At 38.9% G+C, this 21,340-nt stretch overlaps 1 protein-coding gene across 3 annotated transcripts in view; it reads right to left on the bottom strand.

Annotated features, from left to right (window-relative positions):
- Positions 1-21,340, bottom strand: part of LOC128662550 (uncharacterized) — a 61,779-nt gene that overhangs the window by 35,483 nt on the left and 4,956 nt on the right. The window contains exons 2-4 of one of the 3 annotated variants that reach the window (XM_053716338.1): positions 14,195-14,269; positions 2,126-2,223; positions 1,633-1,754 (exon numbers count right to left, since the gene is read on the bottom strand). In XM_053716338.1, coding sequence (XP_053572313.1) covers positions 1,633-1,754; positions 2,126-2,223; positions 14,195-14,206 — 232 coding nt within the window. In that variant the 5' untranslated portion in view covers positions 14,207-14,269. Of the gene's footprint in view, positions 1-1,632; positions 1,755-2,125; positions 2,224-13,374; positions 13,430-14,194; positions 14,270-21,340 lie in introns of those variants that run through there. The other 2 variants (XM_053716339.1, XM_053716340.1) reach the window with 2 other exon arrangements.

Consider the following 21,340-nt stretch of genomic DNA (forward strand, 5'->3'; position numbering starts at 1 on the left):
GATAACATGGTGCGCAACGAGGTGCCTCCCCTTTTTCTAAAAGAAGCGCGCGAAAACCCAACCTTTGGCTAGGGTGTCTTTGCCTCCTCCTGGTGGGCAGGTGATGTATTTCCCAACAGTAAGGAATGAAGTTGTAGACTCTCCCTGCCTTTGAAAAGAAATAAACAACCTTTGCTAGAGCTAGGGGTGGCTGACAACAGGTAGAGAGTGTTGCAGGTAACCATCATGGGCATCACAGTGATATATGAATAAAATGCTGGTACAGCTAGCCGAAACAGGCTAATCATTTCATATCACATCCGTTAGTAGTAGATCTGTCTAGAAATTAGGTTATTGTGGATCTAGTGACAATAAGTAACACACATGTCATTTATAAGACATTACTATATTATGTAGCTTTAAACTGGGACACCATGAATATGCAATAACAGTTGAATGTGCTCATACAGAAAGTGACAATGGTCTCTCTCCCGCATCAGGTGACAGTCTGAGAAGTGACATTTGTGAGATTTAGACACAGGTAACCGTACAATACACAGATTGTATAGAACAGTCAATATTATTTCCAAATCTTATTTCCAAATCAATTAATATTAGCAATTACTTCTCTACAGCATTAAAGGGAAATTAAACACTAAACACATTTATAAGCATAGTACTGAGGTTATTCCCCACCTCCCTCTGGAGTGCTGACCTATTTGCACATGTGCAGCAACTCTCCTTCAGATACCCGCAGTGACACCTGGGTTCCATAATGGCAGCGCCCATAATAAGAGGGAGGTGCGTGAGATATGTTCAGTGGTTAATGTCCTTTTAAACAGAGATTATGTAACACAGGGATTGACAAACACAGGTGTCAGGGAGTCACTGGTGCCTTAAAATTAGGCCTTGGCCTCCGGGAGGGTGGGGGGGGGGGGGCTGAGTTACTTGTGTTTACATGCAATGCCGGTCAGAGCTATCATTAACAGACTGAGGGACAAGCAGGTGGGAGTGTGTGATCATATATGTAGCCCTGCTCTGCAATGCATTATTGCAGCAGGTCTGTTATGTAGCCCTGCCCTGCAATGCATTAGTGCAGCAGGTCTCTTGGCAAACAACTCATAAGGATGGCCAAAAGCTGCTGGCTCCTAAATGTTTAAGAAATCAGCCAAGCCCTGATATAAAGCTTACAAGAAACATACAAATCTGAAAAAAAAATGTATTTTAATTCTTTTATCCATTTGGAATCTATTATTACCACCAAGGCTTGACAAACCCAGGAATTTCTCCCCTGGCTCCTAACTTTTAGGGTTATTCTCCGTATACCGATTCACAAATACCGCTGTCTGCCTCCTGAATTTTAAACACGATTGTCGACCGCTACTGTTGTTAGACTGGAGTTTTGCGTCTTCTTTTGCTTATACAATACCTGAGGTGCGCCATATTCTGTGAGTGTTATTCATTTTGTATATTCGGCTACACAGAACATTTTTCATGAGTTTTATGTCAGCTACAATAGGAGGTGCACCCTCTTGTTTCACTACATGTGGGTAAACTGAGCTCACTGTCATTAGATGATGCCCATCACAGAATCCCCAGGTGTGAATCTGCCCAGCAATCACTTTGCACTGATTTGGTCACTGTTGACTTTACCTGACTTGTTTAAATCATGGAACTCAGCACCGTCTTGACTTTGATTCACATTCTTTGCTGATTTCTTGGTGTTTGAGTGACTTTTCTTCTCTGTGGTTGAGGGAGTGAGGTCAGCCTTAGGTCTAGATAAAACAAGAGTAGGAAAAGAACTTCAGTCTTATAGCCTAGGCATCACATGATGGAGGTGAGTGTGTGGGGTGGAAGGTGTCATGGGGTGGTTGCTATGTTAAGAGGCAGGTATGGAGGGTTAAGGGGTGTGGGTTATTATTACAGCACTTATGAAGGTCTAGATGAAAGTCACCAAATCAATCGTACTAAGATTCCAAAGAAGAGTTTCTCCACTGAAAGTAGTCAGATTTCAGCCCATGTAGAGCTTATAAGAAAGTGATGTTGTCCCTGAAGATATTACAGAGTTTATGAGGAATCACCAGGAATTATCAGAAACGTTTCTATTCATTGAGAAAGTAACAGACGCACCAGAGAAAGTTCATACCCATTTAGCTTTGGAGTTGGAGCATCCTTGTCTCGTACAGCTTTGGGCACTATGGATTCTTCTGCGTCGCTGTCCCAGGAATAATTAAGATTATGGCTCTGAACCAAGGAAGAGAAGCGCGGTGGTTACGATCACACAAATTATGTGTTTAATTAAAAATAAGTCCACAGATCTGACATAATGGTGTAGGTATCCTCCGCTAATACCCATGTGGGCTGCCCCCGGACACGTGAGCAGACGGATAACAATGTTTTTGTAATTAATAGGAGTAGCAGCTGACTGGGTGATCTGTAAATGTATAATGAGCAGACAGGAAACATAAATACACAGCTAGGGCATTATCGCTCAGATACTTATCCAGCAGAACTATCACATTCTAAGCACACCCCAGTCAGCATTTATTTCTGGAGCTTTATAAATAGATTGACAAAAATTCATCAGCAATCTATAAATAGTATCTATCAGCAATATATAAATAGTATCCATCGGCAATATATAAATAGTATCCATCAACAATATATAAATAGTATCTATAGGCAATATATAAATAGTATCTATCGGCAAAATATATATAGCATCTATCGGCAATATATAAATAGCATCTATCGGCAATATATAAATAGCATCTATCGGCAATATATAAATAGCATCTATCGGCAATATATAAATAGCATCTATCGGAAATATATAAATAGCATCTATCGGAAATATATAAATAGCATCTATCGGAAATATATAAATAGCATCTATCGGAAATATATAAATAGCATCTATCGGAAATATATAAATAGCAGCTATCAGCAATATATAAATAGTATCTATCAGTAATATATAAATAGTAGCTATCGGCAATATATAAATAGTAGCTATCGGCAATATATAAATAGTATCTATCAGCAATATATAAATAGTAGCTATCAGCAATATATAAATGGTAGCTATCAGCAATATATAAATAGTAGCTATCAGTAATATATAAATAGTAGCTATCGGCAATATATAAATAGTAGCTATCGGCAATATATAAATAGTAGCTATCGGCAATATATAAATGGTATCTATCAGTAATATATAAATAGTAGCTATCGGCGATATATAAATAGCAGCTATCGGCAATATATAAATAGTATCTATCGGCAATATATAAATAGTATCTATCGGCAATATATAAATAGTATCTATCGGCAATATATAAATAGCAGCTATCAGCAATATATAAATAGTATCTATCGGCAATATATAAATAGTATCTATCGGCAATATACAAATAGCAGCTATCAGCAATATATAAATAGTATCTATCGGCAATATATAAATAGTAGCTATCGGCAATATATAAATAGTATCTATCGGCAATATATAAATAGTATCTATCGGCAATATATAAATAGTAGCTATCGGCAATATATAAATAGCATCTATCGGCAATATATAAATAGCATCTATCAGCAATATATAAATAGTATCTATCAGCAATATATAAATAGTATCTATCAGCAATATATAAATAGTATCTATCAGCAATATATAAATAGCAGCTATCAGCAATATATAAATAGCATCTATCAGCAATATATAAATAGTATATATCAGTAATATATAAATAGTAGCTATCAGCAATATATAAATAGTATATATCAATAATATATAAATAGTAGCTATCAGCAATATATAAATAGCATCTATCGGCAATATATAAATAGTATCTATCAGCAATATATAAATAGCAGCTATCAGCAATATATAAATAGCAGCTATCAGCAATATATAAATAGCATCTATCAGCAATATATAAATAGTATATATCAGTAATATATAAATAGTAGCTATCAGCAATATATAAATAGTATATATCAGCAATATATAAATAGTATCTATCAGCAATATATAAATAGCAGCTATCAGCAATATATAAATAGCAGCTATCAGCAATATATAAATAGTATATATCAGTAATATATAAATAGTAGCTATCAGCAATATATAAATAGTATATATCAGTAATATATAAATAGTAGCTATCGGCAATATATAAATAGCATCTATCAGCAATATATAAATAGTATCTATCAGCAATATATAAATAGTAGCTATAAGCAATATTTAAATAGTATCTATCAGCAATATATAAATAGTATCTATCGGTAATATATAAATAGTAGCCATCGGCAATATATAAATAGTAGCTATCGGCAATATATAAATAGTATCTATCGGCAATATATAAATAGTATATATCGGCAATATATAAATAGTAGCTATCGGCAATATATAAATAGTAGCTATCGGCAATTAAAGGGATATGAAACCCAGAATACATTCTTTTGTGATTCAGACAGAGCAGACCATTTTTAAAAACGTTTTAGAATTTAATTCTGTTATCAAATTTGCTTTGTTCTTATGTTATTCTTTGTTGAAGAGATACCCAAGTAGGCATCTGGAGCACTACATGGCAGGAAATAGTGCTGTCATCTAGAGATCTTGCTACAAAGCACTCCAGACACATGCACGCTTCTGAGCTTACATCCCTGCTTTTCAACAAAAGATACCAAAAGAAAAAAGAAAATTTGATAACTAAAGTAAATGAGAAAGTTCTCTCTGAATCATAAAAGAAAAATTAGATTTTTATGTCCCTTTAAGCATTGTGTCGTAAGAGATATGCATACAAAATAAATGATTATAGGTATTTAATACTGTCATTGTGTTGATAATAGTTGCACCGTTGTGCGCGCTGTGTGTCTTGTAGCAGGGCCAGTGCGCGCTGTGTGTCGTGTAGCAGGGCCAGGGTGCGCTGTGTGTCGTGTAGCAGGGCCAGTGCGCGCTGTGTGTCTTGTAGCAGGGCCAGTGCGCGCTGTGTGTCGTGTAGCAGGGCCAGTGCACGCTGTGTCTTGTAGCAGGGCCAGTGCGCGCTGTGTGTCTTGTAGCAGGGCCAGTGCGCGCTGTGTGTCGTGTAGCAGGGCCAGTGCGCGCTGTGTGTCGTGTAGCAGGGCCAGTGCGTGCTGTGTGTCGTGTAGCAGGGCCAGTGCGCGCGGTGTGTCTTGTAGCAGTGCCAGTGCGCGCTGTGTGTCTTGTAGCAGGGCCAGTGCTCGCTGTGTGTCGTGTAGCAGGGCCAGTGCGCGCTGTGTGTCTTGTAGCAGGGCCAGTGCGCGCTGTGTGTCTTGTAGCAGGGCCAGTGCGCGCTGTCTGTCGTGTAGCAGGGCCAGTGCGCGCTGTCTGTCGTGTAGCAGGGCCAGGGTGCGCTGTGTGTCGTGTAGCAGGGCCAGGGTGCGCTGTGCGTCGTGTAGCAGGGCCAGGGTGCGCTGTGCGTCGTGTAGCAGGGCCAGGGTGCGCTGTGCGTCGTGTAGCAGGGCCAGGGTGCGCTGTGTGTCGTGTAGCAGGGCCAGTGAGCGCTGTGTGTCGTGTAGCAGGGCCAGTGCGCGCTGTGTGTCGTGTAGCAGGGCCAGTGCGCGCTGTGTGTCGTGTAGCAGGGTCAGTGCGCGCTGTGTGTCGTGTAGCAGGGCCAGTGCGCGCTGTGTGTCGTGTAGCAGGGCCAGTGCGTGCTGTGTGTCGTGTAGCAGGGTCAGTGCGCTGAATACTGCTGTATGCACTCAAGCCAAGTTTCAGTGTTTGTTCTGATTAGTGCATTTGTGTGCTGGCATCACATAAGTCTGAGAGATGAACCTTATAAGTAGCTGTAATTCCCGGCACTAATACTTTATGGGTGACACAGTAATATTTATAAGTAGCTGTAATTCCCGGCACTAATACTTTAGGGGTGACACAGTAATATTTATAAGTAGCTGTAATTCCCGGCACTAATACTTTAGGGGTGACACAGTAATATTTATAAGTAGCTGTAATTCCCGGCACTAATACTTTAGGGGTGACACAGTAATATTTATAAGTAGCTGTAATTCCCGGCACTAATACTTTAGGGGTGACACAGTAATATTTATAAGTAGCTGTAATTCCCGGCACTAATACTTTAGGGGTGACACAGTAATATTTATAAGTAGCTGTAATTCCCGGCACTAATACTTTAGGGGTGACACAGTAATATTTATAAGTAGCTGTAATTCCCAGCACTATTAGTTTAGGGGTGACACAGTAATATTTATTAGTAGCTGCAGGGGCGTATTAAGGCATAGGCCAACAAGGCTGGTGCCTAGGGCAGCAGATATTTAAGGGGCAGCAGAATTTTGAGTCCCTAGGGCCACTCTACTGAACTCAGGGCCGGGTGGCTAAATCAACCAATTACTAATGACTTAAATGGCTGGCCCGGCTATTGCTATCCTATGGGATTGTATGTGGGTGCGCATGACGTGGTGACAGTGGAGGCGGAGCTCACTTGCGCAGCCTGGCCTGGACTGAGAGGGAATGCGGTATTCTTCCTGGCTCCACCGCGTGATTGAGACTCACACAGACTACACAGTGCAGTGTGCACTACTCCGTGACCACTGTGAAACAGCATATGCCTTTCTCCCTTCAATACATCTTCATTAGGCTTTAAAATACTTAAACGGATTAGTCACTAAATACTTGTACATTTACTGTTTGTCTATCTGTCATACATGCAAAGAATAAGTATTTATTGCTGAATCTATACAACTATGTGACTTAAAACACAACTGAAAATATGTTGTATGCATTTAATACATTCAGAAACAATACAAGTATATACTTTATTATGATTGTATCGTGTGACTTTATCCCCTAGGATACAATTCCTAAACCTATCACAACTACTGTTGTATTTTTTAAGTACTTTTAAAGGCCAGTTTGTATATTCATTACATATTTATCCAAGCAGATATTTTGCTTAAATAACTGTCAATCACCAAAGAAGATGTTTAAGGTTAAACAACTACCTACTGACAAACTATCATACAGTGAAGGATATTTTTTTCTGATATAAACACTTTAATCATCTGACTTGCAAAATAATGTCTTATATATATATATATATATATATATATATATATGTGTGTGTGTTTATGTGTGTGTGTGTGTGTGTGACCAGAGTGAATGCAAGCCCTGGTGAACATCTACTTAAAAAGACATTTTTTTTAATTTTTTACACCCTGCCCCAAAAATATTATGTCTAAAAAAAGGCCTTAAACCTGGGGTGGGGGGCAGCAGAATTGAGTGCCTAGGGCAGCACAAAACCTAAATACGCCCCTGAGTAGCTGTAATTCCCGGCACTAATAGTTTAGGGGTGACACAGTAATATTTATAAGTAGCTGTAATTCCCAGCACTAATAGTTTAGGGCTGACACAGTAATATTTATAAGTAGCTGTAATTCCCGGCACTATTAGTTTAGGGGTGACACAGTAATATTTATAAGTAGCTGTAATTCCCGGCACTAATAGTTTAGGGGTGACACAGTAATATTTATAAGTAGCTGTAATTACCAGCACTAATAGTTTAGGGGTGACACAGTAATATTTATAAGTAGCTGTAATTCACAGCACTATTACTTTAGGGGTGACACAGTAATATTTATAAATAGCTGTAATTCCTGGAACTATTAGTTTAGGGGTGATACAGTTATATTTATAAGTAGCTGTAATTCCCGGCACTATTAGTTATGGGGTGATACAGTTATATTTATAAGTAGCTGTAATTCCTGGCACTATTAGTTTAGGGGTGACACAGTAATATTTATAAGTAGCTGTAATTCCCGGCACTATTAGTTTAGGGGTGACACAGTAATATTTATAAGTAGCTGTAATTCCCGGCACTAATAGTTTAGGGGTGACACAGTAATATTTATAAGTAGCTGTAATTACCAGCACTAATAGTTTAGGGGTGACGCAGTAATATTTATAAGTAGCTGTAATTCCCGGCACTAATAGTTTAGGGGTGACTCAGTAATATTTATTAGTAGCTGTAATTCCCAGCACTATTAGTTTAGGGGTGACACAGTTATATTTATAAATAGCTGTCATTCCTGGCACTATTAGTTTAGGGGTGATACAGTTATATTTATAAGTAGCTGTAATTCCCGGCACTATTAGTTTAGGGGTGACACAGTAATATTTATAAGTAGCTAAAATTCCCGGCACTATTAGTTTAGGGGTGACAGAGTAATATTTATAAGTAGCTGTAATTCCCGGCACTAATAGTTTAGGGGTGACTCAGTAATATTTATTAGTAGCTGTAATTCCCGGCACTATTAGTTTAGGGGTGACACAGTAATATTTATAAATAGCTGTAATTCCTGGAACTATTAGTTTAGGGGTGATACAGTTATATTTATAAGTAGCTGTAATTCCCGGCACTATTAGTTATGGGGTGATACAGTTATATTTATAAGTAGCTGTAATTCCCGGCACTATTAGTTTAGGGGTGATACAGTTATATTTATAAGTAGCTGTAATTCCTGGCACTATTAGTTTAGGGGTGACACAGTAATATTTATAAGTAGCTAAAATTCCCGGCACTATTAGTTTAGGGGTGACACAGTAATATTTATAAGTAGCTGTAAATCACGGCACTATTAGTTTAGGGGTGATACATTAATATTTATAAGTAGCTGTAATTCCCGGCACTATTAGTTTAGGGGTGACACAGTAATATTTATTAGTAGCTGTACTTCCCAGCACTATTAGTTTAGGGGTGACACAGTAATATTTATATGTAGCTGTAATTCCTGGCACTATTAGTTTAGGGGTGACCCAGTAATATTTATAAGTAGCTGTAATTCCCAGCACTATTAGTTTAGGGGTGACACAGTAATATTTATAAGTAGCTGTAATTCCCAGCACTATTAGTTTAGGGGTGATACAGTAATATTTATTAGTAGCTGTAACTCCCGGCACTATTAGTTTAGGGGTGATACAGTTATATTTATAAGTAGCTGTAATTCCCGGCACTATTAGTTTAGGAGTGAGACAATAATATTTATAAGTAGCTGTAATTCCAGGCACTAATAGTTTAGGGGTGACACAGTAATATTTATAAGTAGCTGTAATTCCCAGCACTATTAGTTTAGGGGTGACACAGTTGTATTTATAAGTAGTTGTAATTCCCAGCACTATTAGTTTAGGAGTTGACACAGTAATATTTATAAGTAGCTGTAATTCCCGGCACTATTAGTTTAGGGGTGATACAGTAATATTTATAAGTAGCTGTAATTCCCAGCACTATTAGTTTAGGGGTGATACAGTTATAATTATAAGTAGCTGTAATTCCCGGCACTATTAGTTTAGGGGTGACATAGTAATATTTATTAGTAGCTGTAATTCCCAGCACTATTAGTTTAGGGGTGATACAGTAATATTTATTAGTAGCTGTAACTCCCGGCACTATTAGTTTAGGGGTGATACAGTTATATTTATAAGTAGCTGTAATTCCCGGCACTATTAGTTTAGGAGTGACACAATAATATTTATAAGTAGCCGTAATTCCCGGCACTAATAGTTTAGGGGTGACACAGTAATATTTATAAGTAGCTGTAATTCCCAGCACTATTAGTTTAGGGGTGATACAGTTATATTTATAAGTAGCTGTAATTCCCGGCACTATTAGTTTAGGAGTGAGATAATAATATTTATAAGTAGCTGTAATTCCCGGCACTAATAGTTTAGGGGTGACACAGTAATATTTATAAGTAGCTGTAATTCCCAGCACTATTAGTTTAGGGGTGACACAGTTGTATTTATAAGTAGTTGTAATTCCCAGCACTATTAGTTTAGGAGTTGACACAGTAATATTTATAAGTAGCTGTAATTCACAGCACTATTAGTTTAGGGGTGACACAGTAATATTTATAAGTAGCTGTAATTCCCGGCACTATTAGTTTAGGAGTGATACAGTAATATTTATAAGTAGCTGTAATTCCCAGCACTATTAGTTTAGGAGTGATACAGTTATAATTATAAGTAGCTGTAATTCCCGGCACTATTAGTTTAGGGGTGACACAGTAATATTTATAAGTAGCTGTAATTCCCGGCACTATTAGTTTAGGGGTGACACAGTAATATTTATTAGTAGCTGTAATTCCCAGCACTATTAGTTTAGGGGTGATACAGTAATATTTATTAGTAGCTGTAACTCCCGGCACTATTAGTTTAGGGGTGATACAGTTATATTTATAAGTAGCTGTAATTCCCGGCACTATTAGTTTAGGAGTGACACAATAATATTTATAAGTAGCTGTAATTCCCGGCACTAATAGTTTAGGGGTGACACAGTAATATTTATAAGTAGCTGTAATTCCCAGCACTATTAGTTTAGGGGTGACACAGTTGTATTTATAAGTAGTTGTAATTCCCAGCACTATTAATTTAGGAGTTGACACAGTAATATTTATAAGTAGCTGTAATTCACAGCACTATTAGTTTAGGGGTGACACAGTAATATTTATAAGTAGCTGTAATTCCTGGCACTATTAGTTTAGGAGTGATACAGTAATATTTATAAGTAGCTGTAATTCCCAGCACTATTAGTTTAGGGGTGATACAGTTATAATTATAAGTAGCTGTAATTCCCGGCACTATTAGTTTAGGGGTGACACAGTAATATTTATTAGTAGCTGTAATTCCCAGCACTATTAATTTAGGGGTGATAGTTATATTTATTAGTAGCTGTAATTCCCGGCACTATTAGTTTAGGGGTGACACAGTTGTATTTATAAGTAGTTGTAATTCCTGGCACTATTAGTTTAGGAGTTGACACAGTAATATTTATAAGTAGCTGTAATTCCCGGCACTATTAGTTTAGGAGTGATACAGTAATATTTATAAGTAGCTGTAATTCCCAGCACTATTAGTTTAGTGGTAACACAGTTATATTTATAAGTAGATGTAATTCCCAGCACTATTAGTTTAGGGGTGACACAGTAATATTTATAAGTAGCTGTAATTCCTGGCACTATTAGTTTAGGGGTGACACAGTAATATTTATAAGTAGCTGTAATTCCCAGCACTATTAGTTTAGGGGTGACACAGTAATATTTATAAGTAGCTGTAATTCCCGGCACTATTAGTTTGGGGGTGACACAGTAATAATTATAAGTAGCTGTAATTTACAGCACTATTAGTTTAGGGGTGACACAGTAATATTTATATGTAGCTGTAATTCCCAGCACTATTAGTTTAGGGGTGATACAGTAATATTTATTAGTAGCTGTAACTCCCGGCACTATTAGTTTAGGGGTGATACAGTTATATTTATTAGTAGCTGTAATTCCCGGTACTATTAGTTTAGGAGTGACACAGTAATATTTATAAGTGGCTGTAATGCCCGGCACTATTAGTTTAGGGGTGACACAGTAATATTTATAAGTAGCTGTAATTCACGGCACTATTAGTTTTGGGGTGACACAGTAATATTTATTAGTAGCTGTAATTCCCAGCACTATTAATTTAGGGGTGATACAGTTATATTTATAAGTAGTTGTAATTCCCAGCACTATTAGTTTAGGAGTTGACACAGTAATATTTATAAGTAGCTGTAATTCAAAGCACTATTAGTTTAGGGGTGACACAGTAATATTTATAAGTAGCTGTAATTCCCGGCACTATTAGTTTAGGAGTGATACAGTAATATTTATAAGTAGCTTTAATTCCCAGCACTATTAGTTTAGGGGTAACACAGTTATATTTATAAGTAGCTGTAATTCCCAGCACTATTAGTTTAGGGGTGACACAGTTATATTTATAAGTAGCTGTAATTCCCAGCACTATTAGTTTAGGGGTGACACAGTAATATTTATAAGTAGCTGTAATTCCCGGCACTATTAGTTTAGGGGTGACACAGTAATATTTATAAGTAGCTGTAATTCACAGCACTATTAGTTTAGGGGTGACACAGTAATATTTATAAGTAGCTGTAATTCCCGGCACTATTAGTTTGGGGGTGACACAGTAATAATTATAAGTAGCTGTAATTCACAGCACTATTAGTTTAGGGGTGATACAGTTATATTTATTAGTTCCTGTAATTCCTGGCACTATTAGTTTAGGGGTGACACAGTTGTATTTATAAGTAGTTGTAATTCCCAGCACTATTAGTTTAGGAGTTGACACAGTAATATTTATAAGTAGCTGTAATTCACAGCACTATTAGTTTAGGGGTGACACAGTAATATTTATAAGTAGCTGTAATTCCCGGCACTATTAGTTTAGGAGTGATACAGTAATATTTATAAGTAGCTGTAATTCCCAGCACTATTAGTTTAGGGGTAACACAGTTATATTTATAAGTAGCTGTAATTCCCAGCACTATTAGTTTAGGGGTGACACAGTTATATTTATAAGTAGCTGTAATTCCCAGCACTATTAGTTTAGGGGTGACACAGTAATATTTATAAGTAGCTGTAATTCCCGGCACTATTAGTTTAGGGGTGACACAGTAATATTTATAAGTAGCTGTAATTCACAGCACTATTAGTTTAGGGGTGACACAGTAATATTTATAAGTAGCTGTAATTCCCGGCACTATTAGTTTAGGGGTGACACAGTAATATTTATAAGTAGCTGTAATTCCCGGCACTATTAGTTTAGGGGTGACACAGTAATATTTATTAGTAGCTGTAATTCCCAGCACTATTAATTTAGGGGTGATACAGTTATATTTATTAGTACCTGTAATTCCCGGCACTATTAGTTTAGGGGTGACACAGTTGTATTTATAAGTAGTTGTAATTCCCAGCACTATTACTTTAGGAGTTGACACAGTAATATTTATAAGTAGCTGTAATTCACAGCACTATTAGTTTAGGGGTGACACAGTAATATTTATAAGTAGCTGTAATTCCCGGCACTATTAGTTTGGGGGTGACACAGTAATAATTATAAGTAGCTGTAATTTACAGCACTATTAGTTTAGGGGTGACACAGTAATATTTATATGTAGCTGTAATTCCCAGCACTATTAGTTTAGGGGTGATACAGTAATATTTATTAGTAGCTGTAACTCCCGGCACTATTAGTTTAGGGGTGATACAGTTATATTTATTAGTAGCTGTAATTCCCGGCACTATTAGTTTAGGAGTGACATAGTAATATTTATAAGTAGCTGTAATGCCCGGCACTATTAGTTTAGGGGTGACACAGTAATATTTATAAGTAGCTGTAATTCACGGCACTATTAGTTTTGGGGTGACACAGTAATATTTATAAATAGCTGAAATTTACGGCACTTTGAGTTTAGGGGTGATACAGTAATATTTAGGGGTGCGCAGCATGCAGCAGCCATTAGTCACCCCTAAACTAATAGTGCAGTGAGTGTTTGTCTAGAACTCCCGGTGTAATAAGCACATTACCTGCTCCTTCATTGTCACAGGGAGCCGGCGGCTGGATAAGGGACTGTCCCATGGGCTGCTTGGGGTGATACAGTTATATTTATTAGTAGCTGTAATTCCCGGCACTATTAGTTTAGGGGTGACCCAGTAATAATTATAAGTAGCTGTAATTTACAGCACTATTAGTTTAGGGGTGACACAGTAATATTTATAAGTAGCTGTAATTCCCTGCACTATTAGTTTAGGGGTGACACAGTAATAATTATAAGTAGCTGTAATTCACAGCACTATTAGTTTAGGGGTGACACAGTAATATTTATAAGTAGCTGTAATTCCCTGCACTATTAGTTTAGGGGTGACACAGTAATAATTATAAGTAGCTGTAATTCACAGCACTATTAGTTTAGGGGTGACACAGTAATATTTATAAGTAGCTATAATTCAAAGCACTATTAGTTTAGGGGTGACACAGTTATATTTATAAGTAGCTGTAATTCCCGGCACTAATAGTTTAGGGGTGACACAGTAATATGTATAAGTAGCTGTAATTCCTGGCACTATTAGTTTAAGGGTGATACAGTAATATTTAAATGTAGCTGTAATTCACAGCACTATTAGTTTAGGGGTGACACAGTAATATTTATAAGTAGCTGTAATTCACGGCACTATTAGTTTTGGGGTGACAGTAATATTTATAAATAGCTGAAATTCACGGCACTTTGAGTTTAGGGGTGATACAGTAATATTTAGGGGTGCGCAGCATGCAGCAGCCATTAGTCACCCCTAAACTAATAGTGCAGTGAGTGTTTGTCTAGAACTCCCGGTGTAACAAGCACATTACCTGCTCCTTCATTGTCACAGGGAGCCGGCGGCTGGATAAGGGACTGTCCCATGGGCTGCTTTCTCCATCAGAATCCTGCAGCAAAACACGAAATCATTGTGACAACGCAAACAAAAAGTGCACAAGTGCACCGGCACAAGCAGATTATCCTGGTCAATAGAATACTAATCACAGGTTTATTTCAGTGCAGCCAACATAAGTGATATATGCTGTGCTAACGTGTGTGATATATGCTGTGCTAACATGTGTGATATATGCTGTGCTAACGTGTGTGATATATGCTGTGCTAACGTGTGTGATATATGCTGTGCTAACATGTGTGATATATGCTGTGCTAACGTGTGTGATATATGCTGTGCTAACATGTGTGATATATGCTGTGCTAACGTGTGCGATAGTGATATATGCTTTGCTAACGTCTGTGTTATATGTTGTGCTAATGAGAGTGTTATATGTTATGCTAATGTGTGTGCTGTATGTTGTGTTAACATGCATGCTTACCTGTACAACATATGTTGCTCTAACGGGGGCATTATATATTGCGTGTGTGATATATGTTGCGATAACATTCCTGCTAATGTGTGTGAAATATGTTGTGCTAACGAACGTGTACAGCTGACTCTTCTGTCTGCACGGATCAAGCACACTCTGTTACATATTATATTGCTATGTAGCTGCCAAGTCATTCTGAGACACTGTAACCACCAAATATCGCACTAGGGCCCTGATATTTGTGTGTGTGTGTATATATATATTTATTAAGTATATATCGCTTTACAGAGGTGTGTGTGAAATAATCAGCTTGGTGTCTGCAGAATACTGTAGTAATGGTGAGGACACAGTGGAACAGACAGGGAGAAAACTTGAAGATGGAGCCGCTCCTCGTCAGATGGATGAAGATAAAAGATGCCGCTTGGATGAAGATGTCTGCCGGTCCGGATGTCCTCTTCTGCCCGGATAGAATGAAGACTTCTGCCGGTCTGGATGTCCTCTTCTGCCCCATCGGATGAAGACTTCGGCCCGGTTGGGTGAAGACGACTCAAGTTAGGGAGATCTTCAGGGGGGTAGTGTTAGGTTTATTTAAGGGGGGTTTGGGTTAGAGTAGGGGTATGTGGGAGGTGGGTTGTAATGTTGGGGGGTGGTATTGTGTGTTTTTTACAGGCAAAAGAGCCGATTTCTTTGGGGCATGCCCCGCAAAAAAGCCCTTTTAAGGGCTGGTAAGGTAATATAGAGCTGTTAACTTTTTTTAATTTAGATTAGGGTAGGGAATTCTTTTTATTTTGGGGGGCTTTGTTATTTTATTAGGGGGCTTAGAGTAGGTGTAATTAGCTTAAAATTATTGTAATCTTTTTATTTTTTGTAATTTAGTGTTTTTTTTTTTGTAATTTAGTTTAGTTTATTTAATTGTAGGTAATTGTAGGTACTTGTAGTTAATTTATTTATTGATAGTGTAGTGTTAGGTTTAATTGTAACTTAGGTTAGGATTTATTTTACAGGTTATTTGTTAGTTATTTTAACTAGGTAGCTATTAAATAGTTAATAACTATTTAATAGCTATTGTACCTAGTTAAAATAAATACAAAGTTGCCTGTAAAATAAATATAAATCCTAAAATAGCTACAATATAATTATTCGTTATATTGTAGCTATATTAGGGTTTATTTTACAGGTAAGTATTTAGTTTTAAATAGGAATACTTTAGTTAATAATATTTAATTTATTTCGTTAGATTAAAATTATATTTAATTTAGGGGGTGTTAGGGTTAGACTTAGCTTTAGGGGTTAATACATTTATTAGAGTAGCAGCGAGCTCCGGTTGGCAGATTAGGGGTTAATAAGTGTAGGTAGGTAGCGGCGACGTTGGGGGGGGCAGATTAGGGGTTAATACTATTTATATGGGTGTTTGCAAGGCGGGAGTGCGGCGGTTTAGGGTTAATACATTTATTATAGTAGCGGTGAGGTCCAGTCGGCAGATTATGGGTTAATAAGTGTAGGTAAGGTAGCGACAACGTTGGGGGGGGCAGATTAGGGGTTAATAAACATTATGTAGGTGTCGGCGATGTTAGGGGCAGCAGATTAGGGGTTCATTGGGATAATGTAGGTGGCGGCGATGTGCGGTCAGCAGATTAGGGGTTAAAAAAATTTAATAGAGTGGCGGTGATGTGGGGGGCCTCGGTTTAGGGGTACATAGGTAGTTTATGGGTGTTAGTGTACTTTAGAGCACAGTAGTTAAGAGCTTTATAAACCGGCGTTAGCCCAGAAAGCTCTTAACTACTGACTTTTTTCTGCGGATGGAGTCTTGTCGGTAGAGGGTCTACTGCTCACTTCAGCCAAGACTCTAAATACCAGCGTTAGGAAGATCCCATTGAAAAGATAGGATACGCAATTGGCGTAAGGGGATCTGCGGTATGGAAAAGTCGCGGCTTGAAAGTGAGCGTTAGACCCTTTCCTGGCTGACTCTAAATACCACCGGGCGGCCAAAAGCAGCGTTAGGAGCCCTTAACGCTGCTTTTGACGGCTAACGCCAAACTCTAAATCTAGGCGTTAATTTTCTTTATATGCCTTATTTAAATAGCCTATATTTGTTTGTGTGTATAATGTCCCTTTAAGTCTACTCTTTTTTACTCAGCTGCAGCTCTATAAAATCAGAGTATAATTACAGGGGAAACACTGGGTAGCCTCTAAGAACTAATATTGAATATAAAACAGCATCACCATTTGTACATAAATTGGTTGTACAGAATATGTAAAAGTCACAAATTCAGTTGTAAGTAGATATGACAGACTATGCAGAGTTACTTCTGTGTATGTGTATATGTATATAGATATATAAGGAAATTTATGCTTACCTGATAAATTGATTTCTTCTAAGACACGACAAGTCCATGGATTCATCCTTAACAGGAGGATAATATCCCACAAGTTAACAGGAAGTGGCAAAGAGCACCTCAGCAGAGCTGTCTATATAGCTCCTCCCTTGACTCCACCCCCCAGTCATTCAACCAAAGGTATAGGAAGAAAAAGGAGAAACTAAAAGGTGCAGAGGTGACTGAAGTTTTAAATAAAAATATAATCTGTCTTAAATTGACAGGGAGGGCCGTGGACTTGTCGTATCTTAGAAGAAATCAATTTATCAGGTAAGCATAAATTTCCTTTTCTTCTACAAGAAACGACGAGTCCTTTACTTGTGGGATACAATACCAAAGCTACAGGACACGGATGAACGGGAGGGACAAGACAGATACCTAAACAGAAGGCACCACTGCTTGAAGAACTTTTCTCCCAAAAATAGCCTCAGAAGAAGCAAAGGTATAAAATCTGTAAAATTTGGAAAAGGTATGAAGGGAAGACCAAATTGCAGCCTTACAAATCTGTTCAACAGAAGCATCGTTTTTAAAAGCCCATGTGGAAGCCACCACTCTAGTAGAATGAGCTGTAATTTTTTCAGGAGGCTGCTGTCCAGCAGTCTCGTATGCCAAACGGATGATGCTTTTCAGCCAAAAAGAAAGAGAGGTAGCCGTAGCTTTTTGACCCCTACGCTTTCCAGAATAGACAACAAATAGAGAAGATGTTTGACGGAAATTCTTGGTCCGCTTGTAAGTAAAACTTCAAGGCACGAACCACGTCCAAGTTATGTAACAGACGCTCCTTCTTAGAAGAAGGATTAGGACATAGAGAAGGAACAACAATTTCCTGATTAATATTCTTATTAGGAACAACCTTAGGAAGGAATTCAGGTTTAGTGCGCAAAACCACCTTATCAGAATGGAATATAAGATATGGCAAGTCGCATTGTAACGCAGAAAGCTCAGAAACTCTTCGAGCAGAAAAGATAGCAACTAAAAACAGAACTTTCCAAGATAGAAGCTTAATATCTATGGAATGCATGGGTTCAAACGGAACCCCTTGAAGAACATTTAGAACTAAATTCAAACTCCATTGGGGAGCAACAGGTTTAAACACAGGCTTGATTCTCACTAAAGCCTGACAAAACGACTGAACGTCTGTGACAGACACTTGTGTAGTAAGATTGACAAAGCAGAAATCTGTCCCTTTAAGGAACTATCTGATAATCCCTTCTCCAATCCTTCTTGGAGAAAGGACATAATCCTAGAAATCCTGATCTTACTCCATGAGTAGCCCGTGGATTCACACCAATAAAGATATTTACGCCATATCTTATGGTACATTTTCCTAGTTTAGAGCCAGAATCAAGGTATCAATGACCGACTCAGAGAATCCCCGCTTAGATAAAATCAAGCGTTCAATCTCCATGCAGTCAGTTGCAGAGAAATTAGATTTGGATGTTGGAACGGACCTTGAATGAGAAGGTCCTGTCTCAGTGGCAGTTTCCACGGTGGCAGAGATGACATTTCACCAGATCTGCATACCAAGTCCTGCGTGGCAACGCAGGCAATATAAAGATTACCGAAGCCCTCTCCTGTTTGATTCTTGCAATCAGACGAGGTAGGAGAGGAAAAGGAGGAAACACATAAGCCAGGTTGAACGACCAAGGTACTGCTAGAGCATCTACCAGTACTGCTTGAGGATCCCTTGATCTGGACCCGTAACAAGGAAGTTTGGCATTCTGACGAGATGCCATCAGATCCAATTGATCAGACCCATTGATTGATCAATGCCGCAAACACCTCCGGATGGAGCTCCCACTCCCCCGGATGAAAAATCTGACGACTTAGAAAATCCGCTTCCCAGTTCTCCACTCCTGGGATATATATTGCTGATAGATGGCAAGAGTGAGTCTCTGCCCATCAAATTATTTTGGAAACCTCTATCATCGCTAGAGAACTCTTTGTTCCCCCTTGATGATTGACATAAGCTACAGTCGTGATATTGTGCGACTGGAATCTTATGAACTTGGCCGAAGCCAGCTTAGGCCACGCTTGAAGCGCGTTGAATATCGCTCTTAGTTCCAGAATATTTATTGGTAGTAGGGATTCCTCCTAAGTCCACACACCCTGAGCCTTCAGGGAATTCCAGACTGCACCCCAGCCCAAGAGGCTGGCGTCCGTTGTCACTATGACCCATGCTGGCCTGCGGAAGCACATTCCCAGGGACAGATGATCCTGTGACAACCACCAATTAAGAGAATCTCTGGTCTCTTGATCCAGATTTATCCGCGGAGATAAATCCACATAATCCCCATTCCACTGTTTGAGCATGCACAGCTGCAGTGGTCTGAGATGTAGGCGAGCAAACGGAACTATGTCCATTCCCGCTACCATTAACCCAATGACCTCCATACACTGCGCCACAGATGGCCGAGGAATGGAGTGAAGTTTTCGGCAAAAAGTTAGAATCTTTGATTTTCTGACCTCCGTCAGAAAAATTTTCATGTCTACCGAGTCTATCAGAGTTCCTAGGAATGCAACTCTTGTCAGAGGAACTAGTGAACTCTTTTTTTATGTTCACCTTCCACCCGTGAGATCTTAGAAAAGCCAACACAATGTCCGTGTGAGATTTGGCTAGATGGTAAGTTGACGCCTGAATCAAAATATCGTCCAGATAGGGCGCCACTGCTATGCCCCGCGGCCTTAGAACAGCCAGAAGGGACCCTAGCACTTTTGTGAAGCTTCTGGGAGCTGTAGCCAACCCGAAAGCAAGGGCCACAAACTGGTAATGTTTGTCCAGGAAGGCGAACCTGAGGAACTGGTGATGATCTTTGTGGATAGGAATGTGAAGATACGCATCCTTCAAATCCACGGTGGTCATATATTGACCCTCCTGGATCATTGGTAAAATTGTTCGTATGGTCTCCATCTTGAACGATGGGACTCTGAGAAATTTGTTTAGACTTTTGAGATCTAAAATCGGTCTGAAGGTTCCCTCCTTTTTGGGCACCATGAACAGATTGGAGTAAAACCCCTGCCCTTGTTCCAATTTTGGAACTGGAAAGATTACACCCATGGTATGTAGGTCTTCTACACAGCGTAAGAACGCCTCTCTTTTTGTCTGGTTTACAGACAAACGTGAAAGATGAAATCTCCCTCTTGGGAGAGAATCCTTGAATTCTAACCGATACCCCTGGGTGACAATTTCTAATGCCCAGGAGCCCTGAATGTCTCTTGCCCAGGCCTGAGCAAAGAGAGAAAGTCTGCCCACCTACTAGATCCGGTCCCGGATCGGGGGCTGCCCCTTCATGCTGTCTTGGTAGCAGCAGCGGGCTTCTTGGCCTGTTTACCTTTATTCCAGGTCTGGTTAGGTCTCCAGACTGACTTGGATTGTACAAAGTTCCCCTCCTGCTTGGAGGCGGATGAGGAAGTAGAGGGACCGCCTTTAAAGTTTCGAAAGGAATGAAAACTATTCTGTTTGGTCCTCATTTTAACCGTCTTGTCCTGAGGAAGGGCATGACCTTTACCTCCAGTAATGTCAGAAAAGATCTCCTTTAGTTCAGGCAAAAACAGGGTCTTACCCTTAAAAGGAATAACTAAAAGCTTGGATTTAGATGACACATCAGCAGACCAAGACTTAAGCCATAACGCAATACACGCTAAAATGGCAAAGCCTGCATTCTTTGCCGCTAATTTAGCCATTTGGAAAGCGGCATCTGTAATAAAAGAATTAGCTAGCTTGAGAGCCTTAATTCTATCCAAAATATCATCTAATGGGGTCTCAACCTTAAGAGACTCCTCTAGATCCTCAAACCAAAAAGCTGCTGCAGTAGTTACTGGTACAATGCACGCTATAGGTTGTAGAAGAAAACCCTGATGAATAAACAATTTCTTTAGAAGCCCCTCTAATTTTTTATCCATAGGATCTTTGAAAGCACAACTGTCCTCAATAGGTATAGTTGTACGCTTAGCCAGGGTAGAAATAGCTCCCTCCACCTTAGGGACCGTCTGCCACGAATCCCAAATGGTGTCAGATATGGGAAACATTTTCTTAAAAGTAGGAGGGGGAGAGAACGGAATGCCTGGTCTATCCCATTCCTTAGTAACAATGTCCGAAATTCTTCTAGGGACTGGAAAAACATTAGTGTAAGTAGGTACCTCTAGATATTTATCCATTTTACACAGTTTCTCTGGTGGAATGACAATAGGGTCACAATCATCCAGAGTCGCTAAGACCTCCCTGAGTAACAAACGGAGGTGTTCAAGCTTAAACTTAAAGGCCGTCACATCTGAGTCT

The sequence above is a fragment of the Bombina bombina genome, chromosome 6, assembly GCF_027579735.1.
Source record: "Bombina bombina isolate aBomBom1 chromosome 6, aBomBom1.pri, whole genome shotgun sequence".
Classification (NCBI taxonomy): Eukaryota; Metazoa; Chordata; class Amphibia; order Anura; family Bombinatoridae; genus Bombina; species Bombina bombina.